Source organism: Eretmochelys imbricata, chromosome 8, assembly GCF_965152235.1.
Source record: "Eretmochelys imbricata isolate rEreImb1 chromosome 8, rEreImb1.hap1, whole genome shotgun sequence".
NCBI lineage: Eukaryota > Metazoa > Chordata > Testudines > Cheloniidae > Eretmochelys > Eretmochelys imbricata.
This window is the reverse complement of record NC_135579.1, coordinates 1,312,517-1,329,491: the sequence shown is the minus strand read 5'-3', so window position 1 is coordinate 1,329,491 and position 16,975 is coordinate 1,312,517. Positions and strand designations below refer to the sequence as shown.

The 16,975-nt window shown below is 58.6% G+C and overlaps 1 protein-coding gene across 1 annotated transcript in view; it reads left to right on the top strand.

The window, feature by feature from the left end:
• The window catches only part of UNC5A (unc-5 netrin receptor A), a 38,268-nt gene extending 21,339 nt beyond the window's left edge, over nt 1-16,929 (top strand). The window contains exons 8-16 of the mRNA XM_077824646.1: nt 4,269-4,457; nt 4,703-5,002; nt 5,199-5,286; nt 5,423-5,591; nt 6,201-6,434; nt 13,555-13,704; nt 14,028-14,192; nt 14,832-15,010; nt 16,764-16,929. Of these exons, the coding sequence (XP_077680772.1) occupies nt 4,269-4,457; nt 4,703-5,002; nt 5,199-5,286; nt 5,423-5,591; nt 6,201-6,434; nt 13,555-13,704; nt 14,028-14,192; nt 14,832-15,010; nt 16,764-16,929 (1,640 nt within the window). The remainder of the gene's footprint in view (nt 1-4,268; nt 4,458-4,702; nt 5,003-5,198; nt 5,287-5,422; nt 5,592-6,200; nt 6,435-13,554; nt 13,705-14,027; nt 14,193-14,831; nt 15,011-16,763) is intronic.
• Nucleotides 16,930-16,975: the final 46 nt, after the last annotated feature.

Below are 16,975 nucleotides of genomic sequence, written 5' to 3'. Positions count from 1 at the left end.
TAGCAAATAATTAAGCAATCAGTTTGCAAACATCTAGAAGATACTAAGGTGATAAGTAACAGTCAGTGTGGATTTGTCAAGAACAAATCCTGTCAAACCAACCTAATAGCTTTCTTTGACAGGGTAACAGGTTTTGCGGATGGGGGGAAGCGGTAGACGTGGTCGATCTTGACTTTAGTAAGGCTTTGATGCAGTCTTGCATGACTTTCTCATAAACAAACTAGGGAAATACAACCTAGATGGAGCTACTACAAGGTGGGTGCAAAACTGGTTGGAAAATCATTCCCGGCGAGTAGTTATCCGTGATTCACAGTCATGCTGGAAGGGCGTAACGAGTGGGGTCCTGCAGGGATCAGTTCTGGGTCTGGGCCTGTTCAATATCTTCATCAATGATTTCAATAATGGCATAGAGAGAACACTTCTAAAGTTTGCGGACGATACCAAGCTGGGAGGGGTTGCAAGTGCTTTGGAGGATAGGATTAAAATTCAAAATCATCTGGACAAACTGGAGAAATGGTCTGAAGTAAATAGGATGAAATTCAATAAGGACAAACGCAAAGTACTCCACTTAGGAAGGAACAATCCGTTGCACACACACAATGGGAAATGACTGCCTAGGAAGGAGTCCTGCAGAAAGGGATCTGGGGGTCATAGTGGACCACAAGCTAAATATAAGTCAACAGTGTAATGCTGTTGTAAGCAAGACACAAGAACATAAGAACATAAGAACATACTGCGTCAGACCAAGAGTCCATCTAGCCCAGTATCCTGTCTGCCAACAGTGGCCAATGCCAGGTGCCCAGAGGGAATGAACAGAACAGGGAATCATCAAGTGATCCATCCCCTGTCACCCATTCCCAGCTTCTGGCAAACAGAGGCTAGGGACACCCACCCTGCCCATCCTGGCTAGTAGCCATTGATGGACCTATCCTCCATGAATTTATCTAGTTCTTTTTTGAACCCTGTTATCGTCTTGGCCTTCACAACATCCTCTGGCAAAGAGTTCCACAGGTTGACTGTGCTTTGTGTGAAGAAATACTTCCTTTGGTTTGTTTTAAATCTGCTGCCTTCATTGGGTGGCCCCTAGTTCTTGTGTTATGAGAAGGAATAAATAACACTTCCTTATTTATGTCTCCACACCAGTCTTGATTTTATAGACCTCTATCATATCCCCCCGTAGTTGTCTTTTTTCCAAGCTGAAAAGTCCCAGTCTTATTAATCTCTCCTCATATGGCAGACGCTCCATCCCCCTAATCATTTTTGTTGCCCTTTTCTGAACCTTTTCCAATTCCAATAGATCTTTTTTGAGATGGGGCGACCACATCTGCACGCAGTATTCAAGATGTGGGTGTACCAGGGATTTATGTAGAGGCAACATGGTATTTTCTGTCTTATTATCTGTCTCTTTCTTAATGATTCCCAATGTTGTTTTTTTGATGGCCGGTGCACACTGAGTGGATGTTTTCAGGGAACTCTCCACAATGACTCCCAAGCTCTCTTTCTTGAGTGGTAACAGCTAATTTAGACCCCATCATTTTATAGGTATAGTTAGGATGATGTTTTCCAATGTGCATTACTTTGCATTTATCAACATTGAATTTCATCAGCCATTTTGTAGCCCAGTCACCCAGTTCTAACAGATCCTTTTGTAGGTCTTCGCAGACTGCCAGGACTTAACTGTCTTGAGTAGTTTTGTATCATCTGCAAATTTTGCCACCTCACTGTTTACCCCTTTTTCCAGATCATTTATGAATATGTTGAATCGGACTGGGCCCAGTACAGACCCATGGGGGACACCACTCTTTACCTCTCTCCATTCTCAAAACTGACCATTTATTCCTACCCTTTGTTTCCTGTCTTTTAACCGGTTACCAATCCATGAGAGGACCTTCCCTCTTATTCCATGACTGCTTACTTTGCTTAAGAGACTTTGGTGAGGGACCTTATCAAAGGCTTTCTGAAAATCTAAGTACACTATGTCCACTGGATCACCCTTGTTCACATGCTTGTTGACCCCCTCAAAGCGTTCTAGTAGATTGGTGAGGCATGATTTCCCTTTACAAACACCATGTTGACTCTTCCCCAACACGTTATGTTTATCTGCGTGCCTGACAATGTTCATCTCTGTGTCTGACAATTTTGTTCTTTACTATAATTTCAACCAGTTTGCCCAGTACTGAAGTCAGGCTTACTGGCCTGTAATTGCCAGGGTCACCTCTGGATACCTTTTTAAAAATTGGCATCACATTAGCTAACCTTCAGTCATCTGGCACAAAAGCGGATTTAAATGATAGGTTACAGACTACAGTTAGTAATTCTGCAATTTCACATTTGAGTTCGAGAAGTAATTCTTTCGCTCTACTCTGTGCTGATTAGGCCTCCACTGGAATATTGTGTCCAGGTCTGGGCGCCACATTTCAGGAAAGATGTGGAGAAATTGGAGAAAGTCCAGAGAAGAGCAACACAAATGATGAAAGGTCTAGAAAACAGGACCTATGAGGGAAGATTAAAAAATCTGGGTTTGTTTTCTCTGGAGAAGAGAAGACTGAGAGGGGACATGGTAACAGTTTTCAAGTACATAAAAGTTTGTTACAAGGAAGAGGGAGAAGAATTGTTCTCCTTAACCTCTGAGGACAGGACAAGAAGCAATGGGCTTCAATTGCAGCAAGGGTGGTTTAGGTTGGACATTAGGAAAAGCTTCCTGTCAGGGTGGTTAAGCACTGGAATAAATTGCCCAGGGAGGTGGTGGAATCTCCATCACTGGAGATGTTTAAGAGCAGGTTGGACAAACACCTATCAGGGATGGTCTAGATAATACTGAGTCCTGCCAAAAGTGCAGGGGTCTGGACTAGATGACCTCGCGAGGTCCATTCCAGTCCTGTGATTCTATGTCAGGCCAATGCTCACACGGCCTCAGCTGCGCTTCCCATGTGGACAGAGCCGCTCTGCGAACGCAGGTCCCAGGGGTGGGGCTGTGACAATGGTGCCTGTGGGAGCCAGCTGAGGTCACTCAATTAGGGTGAACTGCAAACAGAACGGGGCAGACAAACCCCAAAGGCTGGTGGATAGTCCAACACTTAGATTTACCCAGCCAGCCCAAAACAGCTTCTATAGTACTCCCTGGTTACTCAGACGTCCAAATAATGCAGTTCCCTTAATGTGCCCAGCCTCAGGCCTCCATCCAGACACACCTGTCAGATGTGATGATGATCACTGAAAATCTTATCTCGTCATATAAAAGAAAAGGTTCTTCCAGCCCCAAAGGATCAGCCCCACACGCAGGTCCAGCTATAACTTCGATCTTACCCCGAATACACGCTTACAGTCAATTCCTATTAACTAAACTAACATTTATTAAAAAAGAAAAGAGAGAGAGTTAGTTGAAAGAGCAATATACAGACAGACTTGAGTTCAATTCTTGAGGTCCAGATACAGAGCAGAGATGAGCTTGTAGTTGCCAAAAGTCCTTTTAGAAATAGTCCAGAGGTTACAGTCCAATGTCGATCTTCAGGGTGACTTCAGTCAGTGACTGGGGATCTCAATTCTTGTGGCTTAAGGTTTCCCCCTCTTGAAACCCAAAGCCGATCGGAGATGAAGAAGGTTCGTGTCCCAGGGTTTTTATACATTTTGAGCAGCCTTTTGGCCTGAGAAAACAATCTGCTCAAGCTTCCTTCTCCCAAACATCCTGGCAATTAGCACAGGGTCATTCATCCATTGAGCAGTTCAGACACCGGTTACCACAACCTTCAAAGAGACATATTTACAATAATACTATGGCCCTCCAGTGTCTTCCTAAATGTTAATATTCCTCCTTTTTTCTTTTGATCTTCGAATCAAAGCCACAGCCATAGACAAGACTCGTTTGCTGACATCACAAGCCCTGAGCCAGCGTCTCCCCTTCTCTCTCTCACCATGCTGGCAGCATTTCACAGCTCTGTTCATTTCCATCTCTCCCTAATCAGTCTTTAAAGCTCAGCCCTGGGTCAGGGCAGTCTGGGAGGTAATTAACTCTTTCTGGCCCTGTCACCTCTCAGTGCGATATTATATTACACTCATAACGTCACAGGGGCCCAGTGGGGAGCCTGGCCCTGGCACAAGCCCCACAGCAGGCCTGAGCCTTGATCGGGCACTTGCGCAAGGATACACCCTCACGCCGAGCCCCAGCCTCCTTGGGCACCTGCCTGTCCCCTCCTGTGGGGGGCGCTGCAGTACAGGCCCCCGCAGCTCCGGCCGGAGCAAAGCCTGGCTCAGTGCAGTTCTCCCCCCAGCTGCCTCTGGCCCCGAGGACGTGGCGCTGTACGTGGGGCTCGTGGCCGTGGCCGTCTGCCTGGTGCTGCTGCTTCTCGTGGTGGTCCTGGTCTGCTGCCGCAAGAAGGGGGGCCTGGACCCCGACGTGGCCGACTCATCCATCCTCACCGCCGGCTTCCAGCCCGTCAGCAGCAAGCCAGCCAAGGCAGGTGTGTGCGGCATGGGGGGCGTGGGCAGCGCTGGGCGGGGTGCAGCTGCCACGGGAATGGGCAGCACGGTCCCGGAGGGCTCGTCCCTGCCAGCCTGCTGGCACAGAGCCGGGCCCAGGACCCTTCCCATTGGCCTGGGCAAGGGGCAGGACCTCCCTGCCCTGGGGGTGGGGCTCTCTGCCCCTCGGGAGCCCCCTGACCATGTGGGGGCAGCACTGACCTGCTCACCCTCTGCCCGCTCACAGGGACGTCCCACCTGCTCACCATCCAGCCCGACCTCAGCACCACCACCATGACCTACCAGGGCTCCCTCTGCTCACGCCAGGACAGGCACAGCAAGTTCCAGCTCAGCAACGGGCACCTGCTGAGCCCCCTGGGCACCGGCCGCCACACCCTGCACCACAGCTCGCCCGCCACTGAGGGCGTGGATTTCGTCTCGCGCTTCGCCGCCCAGAGCTGCTTCCGCTCCCTGCCCCGGGGCGCTGCCAACATGGCCTACGGCACCTTCAATTTCCTGGGGGGGCGGCTCCTGATCCCCAACACAGGTGCGGCTGGCGCGGCGGTGGGGCGGCACCCTGGGGAGTCCGTCCCCCTGCCCACCAGGCAGTGGGTGCCGTGGGGTGTCGGGGCTAGCCATGGGCGGCACGGGGCAGGGCTGGAGCCAGAAAGACTGGCGGGCCCCATGGGTGGTGCTGGGATCAGGGCAGCACCCGCTGACCCGCGCCATCTGCCCTGCTGCAGGGATCAGCCTGCTCATCCCGCCTGACGCCATCCCGCGGGGGAAGATCTACGAGGTCTACCTGGCGCTGCACAAGCAGGAGGACGCGAGGTAGGCGTTTTAAACCTGCAGCTCTGCCAGCCCCTGCGCCACGGGCATGGAGCTCCCTGCAGCTGGCGCCCAGCCCCGTGCCCTGGCAGTGCCCCCGTCTCACCCCTCTCCCATCCTCTCTCCTCTCCCTGTGGAGGTTGCCCCTCGCCGGCTGCCAGACCCTGCTGAGCCCCATCGTCAGCTGCGGGCCCCCGGGGGTGCTGCTCACGCGCCCCGCCATCCTGGCCCTGGGGCACTGCGTGGAGGCCAACGCCGCCGACTGGAGCATCCGCCTGAAGAAGCAGTCGTGTGAGGGCACCTGGGAGGTGAGTGCCCAGGACGGGGCCCACAAAGGGGGGGCTGACGTTGGTGGTGCTGAAGGGACCCCGAAGGCACTCACAGGGGTGAACATCCCCTTCCCTCCCCCGACACAGTCTGGGAAAGAAACCAGCCAGGCCTGGGGTCCCTGCTCAGAGCCTCCCAGGGCACGGGAAAGGTGAGCCCGGCTGGGGGAGGGTCCTGACTGAGCCCCCCAGGGCAAGCCCTGCTCGGAGCCCCCCAGGGCAGGGGCAGGTCCCCACTTGGAGCTCCCCAGGGCAGGGGGTGGGTGAGCCCAGCTCGGGGCAGGTCCCTGCTTGGAGACCCCCCAGGGCAGGGGGAGGGTCCCTGCTTGGAGCCCCCCAGGGCAGGGGCAGGTCCCCCCTCGGCAGGGGGAGGGTCCCCGCTCGGAGCCCCCTGGGCAGGGGGAGGGGGAGGGTACCCGCTCGGAGCCCCCCAGGGCAGGGGGAGGGTACCTTCTCGGAGTCCCCCGGGAAGGGGCAGGTCCCTGGTCGGAGCCCCCCAGGCAGGGGGAGCGGGAGGGTCCCCGCTCGGAGCCCCCCAGCAGGGCTGAGGGGCCGGGCGGGCGCGTGCCCAGCGGTGGGTCTCTGCCGCAGGACGTGCTGCAGGTCGGGGAGCAGCCGGCCTCGGGGCTCTACTTCTGCCAGCTGGAGGGCCAGGCCGCCTACGTCTTCACGGAGCAGCTGGGGCGCTTCGCCCTGGTCGGGGAGTCGCTCAGCATGGCGGCCGCCAAGCGCCTCAAGCTCCTACTCTTCGCGCCGGCCTCCTGCAGCTCCCTGGAGTACAGCGTCCGCGTGTACTGCCTGCGCGACACCCCCGACGTGCTGCAGGTACCTCCCCCCGCCTGCCCCACGGCCTGCCCCACGGCCTGCCCCCCGCCCGGCCTGCCCCCGGCCTGCCCCCCCGCCCGGCCTCCTGCAGCTCCCTGGAGCACAGCGTCCGCGTGTACTGCCTGCGCGACACCCCCGACGTGCTGCAGGTACCGCCCCCCCGCCTGCCCCACGGCCTGCCCCACGGCCTGCCCCCCGCCCGGCCTGCCCCCGGCCTGCCCCCCGCCCGGCCTCCTGCAGCTCCCTGGAGCACAGCGTCCGCGTGTACTGCCTGCGCGACACCCCCGACGTGCTGCAGGTACCGCCCCCCGCCTGCCCCACGGCCTGCCCCACGGCCTGCCCCCCGCCCGGCCTGCCCCCAGCCCGGCCTCCTGCAGCTCCCTGGAGCACAGCGTCCGCGTGTACTGCCTGCGCGACACCCCCGACGTGCTGCAGGTACCGCCCCCCGCCTGCCCCACGGCCTGCCCCCCGCCCGGCCTGCCCCCGGCCTGCCCCCCGCCCGGCCTGCCCCCCGCCCGGCCTCCTGCAGCTCCCTGGAGCACAGCGTCCGCGTGTACTGCCTGCGCGACACCCCCGACGTGCTGCAGGTACCGCCCCCCCGCCTGCCCCACGGCCTGCCCCACGGCCTGCCCCCCGCCCGGCCTGCCCCCCGCCCGGCCTCCTGCAGCTCCCTGGAGTACAGCGTCCGCGTGTACTGCCTGCGCGACACCCCCGACGTGCTGCAGGTACCGCCCCCCGCCTGCCCCACGGCCTGCCCCACGGCCTGCCCCACGGCCTGCCCCACGGCCGGCCTCCTGCAGCTCCCTGGAGCACAGCGTCCGCGTGTACTGCCTGCGCGACACCCCCGACGTGCTGCAGGTACCGCCCCCCGCCTGCCCCACGGCCTGCCCCACGGCCTGCCCCCCGCCCGGCCTGCCCCCCGCCCGGCCTCCTGCAGCTCCCTGGAGCACAGCGTCCGCGTGTACTGCCTGCGCGACACCCCCGACGTGCTGCAGGTACCGCCCCCCGCCTGCCCCACGGCCTGCCCCACGGCCTGCCCCCCGCCCGGCCTGCCCCCCGCCCGGCCTCCTGCAGCTCCCTGGAGTACAGCGTCCGCGTGTACTGCCTGCGCGACACCCCCGACGTGCTGCAGGTACCGCCCCCCGCCTGCCCCACGGCCTGCCCCACGACCTGCCCACGGCCTGCCCCCGGCCTGCCCCCCGCCCGGCCTCCTGCAGCTCCCTGGAGCACAGCGTCCGCGTGTACTGCCTGCGCGACACCCCCGACGTGCTGCAGGTACCGCCCCCCGCCTGCCCCCCGGCCTGCCCCACGGCCTGCCCCACGGCCTGCTCCCGGCCTGCCCCCCGCCCGGCCTCCTGCAGCTCCCTGGAGCACAGCGTCCGCGTGTACTGCCTGCGCGACACCCCCGACGTGCTGCAGGTACCGCCCCCCGCCTGCCCCACGGCCTGCCCCACGGCCTGCCCCCCGCCCGGCCTGCCCCCCGCCCGGCCTCCTGCAGCTCCCTGGAGCACAGCGTCCGCGTGTACTGCCTGCGCGACACCCCCGACGTGCTGCAGGTACTGCCCCATGGCCTGCCCCACGGCCTGCCCCCCGCCCGGCCTGCCCCCCGCCCGGCCTCCTGCAGCTCCCTGGAGCACAGCGTCCGCGTGTACTGCCTGCGCGACACCCCCGACGTGCTGCAGGTACCGCCCCCCGCCTGCCCCATGGCCAGCCCCACGGCCTGCCTCCCGGCCTGCCCCACGGCCAGCCCCACGGCCCTGCCCCCTGCGCTGCCCCCCAGCCTGACCCCCACCCTTCCCTGCCCCACAGCCTGACCCCCGGCCTGACCCCAGCCCTGCCTGTCAGCCCTGCCCTGCCCCCTGCTCTGACCCCAGCCCTGCCCCCAGCCCTGTCCCCGACTCACTTTTGCCAAAGAGGAGCCGGTGCCCCAGCCCAGCTGAGAGAGGTCTGTGCCAGACCCGGGGGGCACATGGAGAGCGGGGGGGAGCTCTGGCACTGGGGGGACTCCCAGCCACTCCAGCCCCAGCCTCTCCCACCAGGGGGTGCTGTAGGGAGCAGGGTGGGAGTGCTGTCATGGGGGGAGCTCCCTGCTACTCCAGTCCTGGCGGGGTTCTGGCCCTTAGTCATGTTCCTAGCCCCCCAGCCAGTTCCCGTCCCATCTACGTGAGAACGGCCACACGGGGTCAGCCCAATGGCCCGTCCAGCCCCATGTCCTGTCTGCTGCCAGCTGCTACTGCCAGGTGCTTCAGAGGGAGTGAACAGAACAGGGCAAGGGCAAGGGCGAGTGATTCGTACCCTGGCATCCAGCGAGTCCGCCCAGGCGGGGTCCTGGGGAAGCCAGAGGGTCCTGCCCCCCAAATCCGCAGTCAGACGGGACTCTCAGCCAGCCAGTAACACAGAAGGTTTGTTAGACGACAGGAACATGGTCTAACACAGAGCTTGCAGGTGCAGAGAACAGGACCCCTCAGCTGGATCCATTCTGGGGGGCCGTGAGCCAGACAACCCCGTCTGCCCTTCACTCCATGTCCCCAGCCAACCCCAAACTGAAACTCCCTCCAGCCCCTCCTCCTCTGGGCTTTGTCCCTTTCCCGGGCCAGGAGGGCACCGGATTCCTTTGTTCTCCCACCCTTTAGCTCTCACCTTGCAGGGGGGAAGGGCCCAGGCCATCAGTTGCCAGGAAACAGGGTGTCGGCCATTCTCTGTGTCCAGACCCCTGCACACACCTGCCCTCTAGGGCTCTGCAACAATCATACACCCTTACCCCACCACCTAGAGACTTAAGAACTGCCTAGGGGAAACTGAGGCACCCCCACACTATTCAGAGGAAACATTAAGAACAGTCCCACTTCATCACACAGCCATCTGTGGACCTGTCCTCCAACAACTTATCTCCTTTTTTTTGTACCCAGTTATACTTCTGACCTTCACAATATCCCCTGGCAATGAGTTCCACAGGTTGACTGTGCATTGTGTGAAGTACTTTATGTTTGTTTTAAACCTGCTGCCTCTTAATATCCTAGGATGATCCCTGGTTCTTGTGTTATGTGAAGGGGTAAATAACACTTCCCTAGTCACTTTCTCCACACCAGCCATGATTTATAGACCTCTCTCATCTCCCCCTGAGTCCTCTCTTTTCCAAGCTGAAAAGTCCCAGTCTTATTAATCTCTCCTCTTACGGAAGCTGTTCCATCCCCCTCATCATTTTTGTTGCCCTTTTCTGTACTTTTCTCAATTCCAATAGACAGTATTCAAGATGTGGGCGTACCATGGATTTATGTAGAGGCAACATGGTATTTTCTGTCTTATTATCTGCCCCTTTCCTAATAGTTCCCAACATTCTCTAGCTGTTTTGACAGCGGCTGCACATTGAGTGGATGTTTTCAGAGAACTATCCACAAGGACTCCAAAATCTCTTTCTTGAGTGGTAACAGCTGATTTAGACCCCAGCATTGTATATGTATAATTTGGATGATGTTTTCCATTGTGCATTACTTTGCTTTTATCAACATTGAATTTCATCTGCCATTTTGTTGCCCAGTCACCCAGTTTTGTGAGAGCCCTTTGTGACTCTTCGCAGTCTGCCAGGACTTAACTGTCTTGAGTAATTTTGTATCATCTGCTAACTTTGCTATCTCCCTGTTTACCCCTTTTTCCAGATCATTTATCAATCTGTTGAATGGGTCTGGTCCCAGTACAGACCCCTGGGGGACACCACTCTTTACCTCTCTCCACTGTGAAAACTGACCATTGATTCCTACCTCTAGGTTCCTATCTTTTAGCCAGTTACTGATCATGAGATGCAATTCCCTCTTATCCCATGACTGCTCACTTTGCTTAAGAGCCTTTGGTGAGGGACCTTGTCAAAGGCTTGCTGAAAGTCCAAGTACACTATATCCACTGGACCCCCCCTTGTTGACACCCCCGCCCAAAGAATTCTAGTAGATTGCCGAGGCATGATTTCCCTTTACAAAAGCCCTGTTGACTCTTCCCCAACAAATCGTGTTCATCTCTGTTTCTGATAATTCTGTTCTTTACTATAGTTTCAACCAGTTTGCCCGATTCTGAAGTCAGGCTTACCGGCCTGTAATTGTCAGGGTCACCTCTGGAGACCTTTTTAAAAATTGGTGTCACGTTAGCTAACCTCCAGTCATCTCGTACAGAGGCTGGGGGTGGGTTCCTGCTCGGAGCCTCGCAGGGAGGGCGTGGGGATTTGAGCCATAGGTTACATATCACAGTTGGTAATTAAGCAATTTCACATTTGAGTTCCTTCAGAACTTGGGTGATACCTTCGGTCCTGATGACTTATTACTGTTTATCAATTTGTTCCAAACCCTCCTCCAATGACACCTCGATCTAGAACAGTTCCTCAGATTTGTCACCTAAAAAGAATGGCTCAAGTGTGGGAATCTCCCCCACATCGTCTGCAGTGAAGACTGATGCAAAGAATTCCTTTAGGTTTCTCTGCAACGGCCTTGTCCTCTCTGCATGCTCCTTTAGCACCTCGATCATCCAGTGGCCCCACTGGTGGTTCACGTGGCTTTCTGCTTTCGATGTACTTTAGTTTTTTGCTGGCTGCTCTTCAAATTCTTTGGCCTGCCTACCTATCCTTTTACACCTGACTCGCCAGAGTTTATGCTCCTTGCTATTTTCCTCAGCAGGAGTTGACTTCCAATTTTTAAAGGGTGCCTCTTTGCTTCTAACAACCTCTGAGACTCTGCTGTTTGCCACGCTGACATTTTTTTGGACTTCTTACTGGTTTTTTATTTGGGGTGTGCAGGTAGTTTGAGCCTCTGTTACGGGTTCCTGCGTGCAGCTTGAGGCATTTCACTCTTGGGCTCCTTTCAATTTCCGTTTCCCTGGCCGCCGCATTCTTGTGACGTTCCCCCTTGTGAAGTTAAATGCTGCTGCGGTGGGTTCCTTTGGTGTCCCCTCCCTCCCCCCCAGATGTTAAATGTAGTTACATTATGGTCGCTATCACCGAGCGGCCCAGCTCTAGTCACCTCTTGGACCAGATCCCGTGCTCCACTTAGGACTAAATCAAGAATTGCCTCCCCTCTGGTGGGTTCCAGTCATGGATCGTGTGTGAAAGTGTGATCTCTGCATCCCGTCCTGAGGGGACATGGACGCAGTCAATGTGGGGACAGTTTAAATCCCCCGTTATTATTCTGTTTTCTGTTTTTATTGTCTCTCTACTCTCCCGGAGCATTTCACAATCATCGTCACCACCCTGGTCAGTAGTATATCCTTGCTGCTATACTCGTCAGTCAAGCCTGGAATTTCTATCCCGAGAGATTCTATGGGACAGTTTGATTCATTTAAGAGTTGTTCTATATTTGACTCCACGCTTTCTTTCACAGACAGTGCCACTTCCCCACCAGTGCGATCTACTCTGTCATTCCTAGATAGTTCGTACCCTGGTATTACCGTGCCCCACTGATTATCGTCATTCCACCCAGTTTCTGTGAGGCCGACTATGTCAATGTCCTCATTTAATACCAAGCACTCGAGTTCACGCATCTTAGTATTTACCTCACTTCTAGCATGTCTATAGTTGTCAGTATTGAGTTGTCTGCTTCATGTGAGATAACTGAATGGGACTCTTTCATTTGACTGTTTCTCCTCAGTTCCTACCTGCACTTTATCAACGTCTATCCTCTCCCCTTTACTAGGTAGCAGTTCCAGAGCATCGCCTGGGGACTCCGTGACAAGACCCCCCTTATAAATTAAAAACACTTCTTTATATATTTGACACCATTATAAATGCTGGATGAAAAGCAGGGTTTGTGCAGGCTGATAACTTGTGACCCCCCATGTAATAACCTCACAGCCCCCTGAGGGGTCCCGACCCCCAATTTGAGAACCCCTGGCTTAAGGCCTTCATTTGCAGCCAGATTAAAAGAGCAGCCAAGCGGCAGCCATTAGCTAAGAAGCAGGAGTTATATCCTCACTTTCTATCTAAATTACATTAAAGCAATGTCATATCAGGCTGTTAAAAGGGAGATCCTGGCCTAATAGTACCCCCATCACCAGATAAAGAAACAGATCTTAAGATGGTTAAAGAAAACTTAGTTTGATGGCGTCTGCCTGGCAAGAAATCACTTCTCAATAGTTGGGATTGTGAAATCCTCATTTCTTTATTGTTTTGTTTTTGTGGTCCCCACTTCCCTATTGTTTGTCTGTATGATCTCTGTCTGGTTCTTTAATTGTTTCTGTCTGCTATGTAATTAATTTTTCTAGGTGTAAATTAATTTAGGTGGTGGGATATAATTGGTTAGAGAATTTTGTTACACAATGTAAGAATTGCAAAAAGAAAAGGAGGACTAGTGGCACCTTAGAGACTAACCGATTTCTTTGAGCATAAACTTTTGTGAGCTACAGCTCACTTCATCGGATGCATTCAGTGGCAAATACAGTGAGGAGATTTATATACATAGAGAACATGAAACAATGGGTGTTACCATACACACTGTAAGGAGAGTGATCAGGTAAGGTGAGCTGTTACCAGCAGGAAAGCGGGGTGAGGTGTGAGGGGGGGAACCTATCAGTACAAAAGGTCGTCCCCCCCCCCGCTCTCCTGCTGGTAATAGCTCACCTTACCTGATCACTCTCCTTACAGTGTGTATGGTAACACCCATCATTTCATGTTCTCTGTGTATATAAATCTACCCCATCTTCTCATCCACGCATTGAGACCCTGCAGTTCTGCCAATCTCCCCTCCCTCCTGGCACCGTTATGGCAGCAGGGCCGTGCTGGTCAGTGCCCAGCTGCCCCCTGACCTGGCAGGGCTGGGCCCTAGATGGGTTGAGTTGAGCCCTGCAGAGAAAGGCAACGGGCTCCCCCCATGCCATGAGGCCCCCAGAGCTGCATTGCTCAGCCCACCCCTGTCACTGGGGCCAGGGCTGCCCAGGGACAGGCTGTGGACCCTAGGGCGGGGCGGGGTGGTCAGCCAGGAGGCACCTGAGGGGTGAGGGGTACTCTGTTCCCCCCGCTAGCTGCTGGGCACAGCCAGATCCAGGACCCATGCTGAGAGGGCACTGGCCCGGGCTGGCTGCCTGGCTGGGACTAGGGTCTGGCCCAGGCTGGGGCTCGCTCCCTGGCTGAGCGTCCATCTCCCAACAGGAGGTGATGCAGCTGGAGAAGCAGCTGGGGGGGCAGCTGATCGGAGCCCCCCGTGTCCTGCACTTCAAGGACAGTTACCACAACCTGCGCCTCTCCATCCACGACATGCCCAGCTCGCTGTGGAAGAGCAAACTCCTCGCCAGCTACCAGGTAGGCGAGCCAGCCGTGCCTACGGCACCCACTCTGCCCCCGCCAGCCTCCAGGGCAAGGCCCAGCTCTGCCCATGCCAGGACAGGCGAGCCCTGCAGCAGCGCCATGGCCGAGCAGGCACCGAGCCCCAGGGGCTGGCAGGGACGCCCGGCTCTTCCCTGCCCCCCATCCTGCCCCGAGCTCCTGCTCTCGGCCAGGGTGGGGGCCGGTCTCTGGTGCTTCCTGGGGAGGCTGGGGGGATTCCTGCCCGTCCCCTGAAGCCCGAGAGCCCTGTAGCAGACCCAGGGCAGGCGGGAGTGACCCTCGGCTTCCCTCCGCCGCAGGAGATCCCCTTCTACCACCTGTGGAGCGGGCTGCAGCCCTTCCTGCACTGCACCTTCACGCTGGAGCGTCTCAGCCCCAGCACCTGCCAGCTGGCCTGCAAGGTCTGGGTCTGGCAGGTGGAGGGCGACGGGCAGAGCTTCAGCATCAACCTCAATATCGCCAAGGTGAGCGGGCCGGGATTGGGGGGCTGCCTGCGGGCGTGCTCCAGGCCCCAGTGTGGGGGCGGGGGCTGCCTGCAGGCATGTGCCAGGCCCCAGTGTGGGGGCAGGGAGCTGCCTGCGGGCATGTGCCAGGCCCCAGAGCCAGTGTGGGGGCAGGGGACTGCCAGAGGGCGTGCTCCAGGCCCCAGTGTGGGGGCGGGGGCCTGCCCCGGAGCCAGTGTGGGGGCAGGGGGCTGCCTGTGGGCTTGTGCCAGGCCCCAGTGTGGGGGCGGGGGGGCTGCCCCGTAGCCAGTGCGGGGGTGGGGGGCTGCCCTGGAGCCAGTGCGGGGGCGGGGGGCTGCCTGCGGGCGCGCGCCAGGCCCCAGTGCCAGGGAAGCAGGGATCCCGGACCATCGCCATGGCACTGGATGGCCCCCCGCCGGTCACGGGGCACAGCGGACGAGAGAGGGCAGCAGCTCCCCAAGGGCCAGGCTGCCGCGATGCAGGTGGGTGCCAGCCCCCCCGAAGGCCCCGCAGGAGCTGGCAGCAGAGGTGAGAGCCGCAGGGGGTGCTGCCACCCAGCCCCACCTCCAGGCCTGGGGCCCTGCCGCTCGGGGCTGTGGGTCCCCTCCCTGCTCACCCCTCTCCCTGCTGGACACCTAGGACACGAGCTTCTCGGACTGGCTGGTGCCCGACAGCGAGGCCGGCTGCCCAGCCCTGGTGGGCCCCAGTGCCTTCAAGATCCCCTTCCTCATCCGCCAGAAGATCATCAGCAGCCTGGACACGCCCTGCGCCCGTGGGGCTGACTGGAGAACGCTGGCCCAGAAACTCCACCTGGACAGGTACAGGGGCAGGCAGCGTCTCCCCGCCAGGGCACCAGGGGCAGGGAGCGATCCCAGGGGCAGGACACTGGGGGCAGGGAGCATCCTCCCGCCAGGACACTGGGGGCAGGGAGTGATCCCGTGGGCAGGGCACCGGGGGCAGGGAGCAATCCCGGGAGCAGGGCACTGGGGGCAGGGAGTGATCCCAGGGGCAGGGCACTGGGGGCAGGGAGCATTCCCCCGCCAGGACACTGGGGGCTGGGTGCGATCCCAGGGCAGGACACAGGGAGCGATCCCAGGGGCAGGGCACTGGGGGCAGGGAGCGATCCCAGGGGCAGGGCATTGGGGGCAGGGAGCAATCCCAGGGGCAGGACACTGAGGGCAGGGAGCATCCCCCTGCCAGGAGACTGGGGGCAGGGTGTGATCCCAGAGCAGGACACGGGGAGCGATCCCAGGGGTGGGGCACTGGGGGCAGGGAGCGATCCTGGGGGCAGGGAGCGATCCCAGGGGCAGGACATTGGGGGCAGGGAGCATCCCGCCTGCCAGGGCACTGGGAGGCAGGGGGTGATCCCGGGGCAGGGCACTGGAGGCAGGTAGCGATCCCAGGGGGCAGCCTGTCTGCAGGACACACAGCTCACACAGCTTCCACCTTCCTGGGTCTGACCTCGGAGCATTCAGCCTCCTCTGCCCCTCCGTGCGCTTCCCCCAGTGAGTCTGCTCAGGCGGGGTCCTGGGGGGGCCAGAGGGTCCTGCACCCCAACTCGGCAGTCAGACATGACTCTCCGCCAGCCGGGGAAACAGGAGGTTTATTAGATGACAGGAATATGGTCTAACACAGAGCTTGTAGGTGCAGAGAACAGGACCCCTCAGCTGGGTCCATTTTGGGGGGCAGTGAGCCAGACAACGCCGTGTGCCCTTCATTCCATGTCCCAGCCGACCCCAAACTGAAACTCCCTCCAGCCCCCCCTCCTCTGGACTTTGTCCCTTCCCCGGGCCAGGAGGTCACCGGATTCCTTTGTTCTCCAACCCTTTAGCTCTCACCTTGCAGGGGGGAAGGTCCCAGGCCATCAGTGGCCAGGAAACAGGGTGTCGGCCATTCTCTGTGTCCAGACCCCTGCACACACCTGCCCTCTAGGGCTCTGCAATGATTATACACCCTTATCCCACCCCCTAGAGACTTAAGAACTGCCTAGGGGAAACTGAGACACCCCCACACTATTCAGAGGAAACATTAAGAACAGTCCCACTTTGTCACATAGGGCACTGGGAGCAGGGAGTGATCCTGGGGGCAGGGAGCATCCCCCCGCCAGGGCACTGGGGACAGGGAGTGATCCCGGTGTAAGGGCACCTGGGGCAGGGAGCATCCTCCAGCCAGGGCACCAGGTGCAGGGAGCAATCCTGGGGGCAGGGCACTGGAGGCAGGGAGCAATCCCGGGGGCAGGGCACTGGGGGCAGGGAGTGATCCCAGCGCCAGACCTCTCACCCAGCCGCCGCGGCCCCCAGGAGCCAGCGCAGAGCACAGGGAGCGGTGGTGGGGAGCAGGGCTGCTTGGCCACATTCTGCACCCCCTGAAGCTGGCAGGGCTCCTGGAACGGGCGAGCAGTGGCCCACCTGGGAGGAGACCCAGGCAGCACACCCCACTCGGTGAAGTGGGCCCCACCTGGGCCTGTGGACCCAACCCCCCCTGGCCGACCAGCCCGTGAGAGCAGAGGGTGCCCTGGGCGGGGGCGGGGATGGAGCTCCCAGCTAACACCCCCTCCCCTCTCCTCTGCAGCCATCTCAGCTTCTTTGCCTCGAAGGCCAGCCCGACCGCCATGATCCTGAACCTGTGGGAGGCGCGGCACTTCCCCAGCGGGAACCTGGCACAGCTGGCCGCAGCCGTGGCCGAGGTGGGCAAACAGGACAGTGCCCTCTTCGCCGTCTCGGAGGCCGAGTGCTGAGGGGCCAGGGCGGGGTGGGGCTGGGGCCCTGCGGAGCGGGGAGCAC